Raw genomic sequence first — 1,753 nt, 5'->3', positions numbered from 1 at the left:
CTTCTGAAAAAGGGTAACTACCCTTCTAAAAAAGGGTGCTCACTCGTTACTCCTTCAAAAACAGTAACTACCCTTTTTTGAGTACCTTACTGTAAAGTGTCACTTACAACATTATGGAATATGAGGTTATCGTACTTTTTCTGACATGTTTCTCTGTTTTTGTATTTGTCCCCAGATTCGTATCGCCTCCAGGCTTAATGCCAAGTCAGTCCTGGACATTGACAATGCAAAACTGGCTGCTGATGATTTCAAAATGAAGTGAGTGTATCCCCCTGTCCCAATCTTGGATGTTACAAAAGTGAAACTTTACATGCATATCAAAGGTAATCTTAATGACCAACTAAACCCTCCTGTGTTTCCCCATCAGGTATGAGAACGAGTTGGCCATGAGGTTGGCTGTGGAGGCGGACATCTCTGGACTGAAGAGGGCGCTGGATGAGATGAACCTGGCCAAAATGGACCTGGAGAGTCAGTATGAGGCCCTGAAAGACGAGCTCATCATGCTCAAGAGGAATCACGAAGAGGTGAGAGTGTATACAGTAGATGAGGGAGTTGGTGATTGCAGTTTCACAATCATCAAAACTGATGAGTTTGCAACTGTCACCCCGGTTACATTCCTCCACACAGACCAACCCCTAATCCTTGTATGCACTTACCTGAAAGAGAGTGTTACTACACTGGTGATTAATTAAACTCATCATCATTAGCTCTAGAGCAAAAAACACAGCAGCTATTCACTGTAAGACAAAGTTGTGACCATTCTTATTTTTTATTTTATACACACATTAAGTAACATTTCTGTAAACCGGCCAGTGTCAGTGCCAATTTTCAACTGTGGTCCTTTGGCCAGAATGGTTTAGACCAGAGCAACAGGAAACAACAAGACATTAGTACAGGTTAAACTGTACAGACACAATAAAGACAGCTAAAGCAAAAAATAAGCTTTCTCAATAAGCCATGCAGAGTCATAAGAAGCAGCAAGACATCAGCACAGTTACACATGAACAGTATCCCCATTCAGTTTAAGAAGCCATGCAAGCATCAAAACACAGCCAAGCAACACAGACCCGAGCCCTCTTCTTGCAACTTTCAACCATGCAAAGCAGTAGCAATTAGTAATAAAAGGATGAAATAGGCTACATCACTCATGAGGGAGGTGTTAATACAACACAGGTTAATAAGATGGTAAAATAGTTTAAATACAAGTTTTCTTTCATACATACCCAAGCAGGGCAGGCTATATTTGACACCGGGCAATATATCAAACATCAAACATGTTAGCAGCAGATCAGCAGTGATAACAACAACATCATAAAATGTCCAGGAGATCAAAAAAGTCAGACTTTCCAAGAGCCACGCTTTGTGTGAAGTTATTGTTGGTGGTGCAGTTTATTGTTACATTTGGTAGTGTACCACCTATTAGAGGCTCTAAAAGGAAAAGTAAGATTGACCATTAATCAAAGCCTAACCCTAACCCTCTATTGTGACCTGAGCTGTTAGGAGTTTGCACACATGGCCTCTGCCTGCCTTACTTCTGATAACACTGAGGAAATCCTATGTTAGGTGAATGCTTTTATATACAGGTCTGTCGCCTTTCCTCCCTTTCCCCAGCGCTGCCCCTTTCCCTCTACACACTTCCTTGTATTCTTCTCTCCTTCCATTAGCTCATTGCTACTGTTTGTCTCTCTCTCTCTCTGTCACACACTCACACATACAGACACACACGCACACACGCACACGCACACACACACAC

At 41.9% G+C, this 1,753-nt stretch overlaps 1 protein-coding gene across 4 annotated transcripts in view; it reads left to right on the top strand.

Annotated features, from left to right (window-relative positions):
* krt98 (keratin 98) overlaps window positions 1-1,753 on the top strand; it is a 16,827-nt gene that overhangs the window by 727 nt on the left and 14,347 nt on the right. For 3 of the 4 annotated variants that reach the window (XM_032536338.1, XM_032536330.1, XM_032536347.1), the window contains exons 2-3: window positions 176-258; window positions 368-524. In XM_032536338.1, the coding sequence (XP_032392229.1) occupies window positions 176-258; window positions 368-524 (240 nt within the window). The remainder of the gene's footprint in view (window positions 1-175; window positions 259-367; window positions 525-1,753) is intronic. The other variant, XM_032536355.1, reaches the window with a different exon arrangement.

This window comes from Etheostoma spectabile, chromosome 2 (assembly GCF_008692095.1).
Source record: "Etheostoma spectabile isolate EspeVRDwgs_2016 chromosome 2, UIUC_Espe_1.0, whole genome shotgun sequence".
Lineage (NCBI taxonomy): Eukaryota > Metazoa > Chordata > Actinopteri > Perciformes > Percidae > Etheostoma > Etheostoma spectabile.
This window is presented reverse-complemented; position numbering and strand designations above follow the sequence as displayed.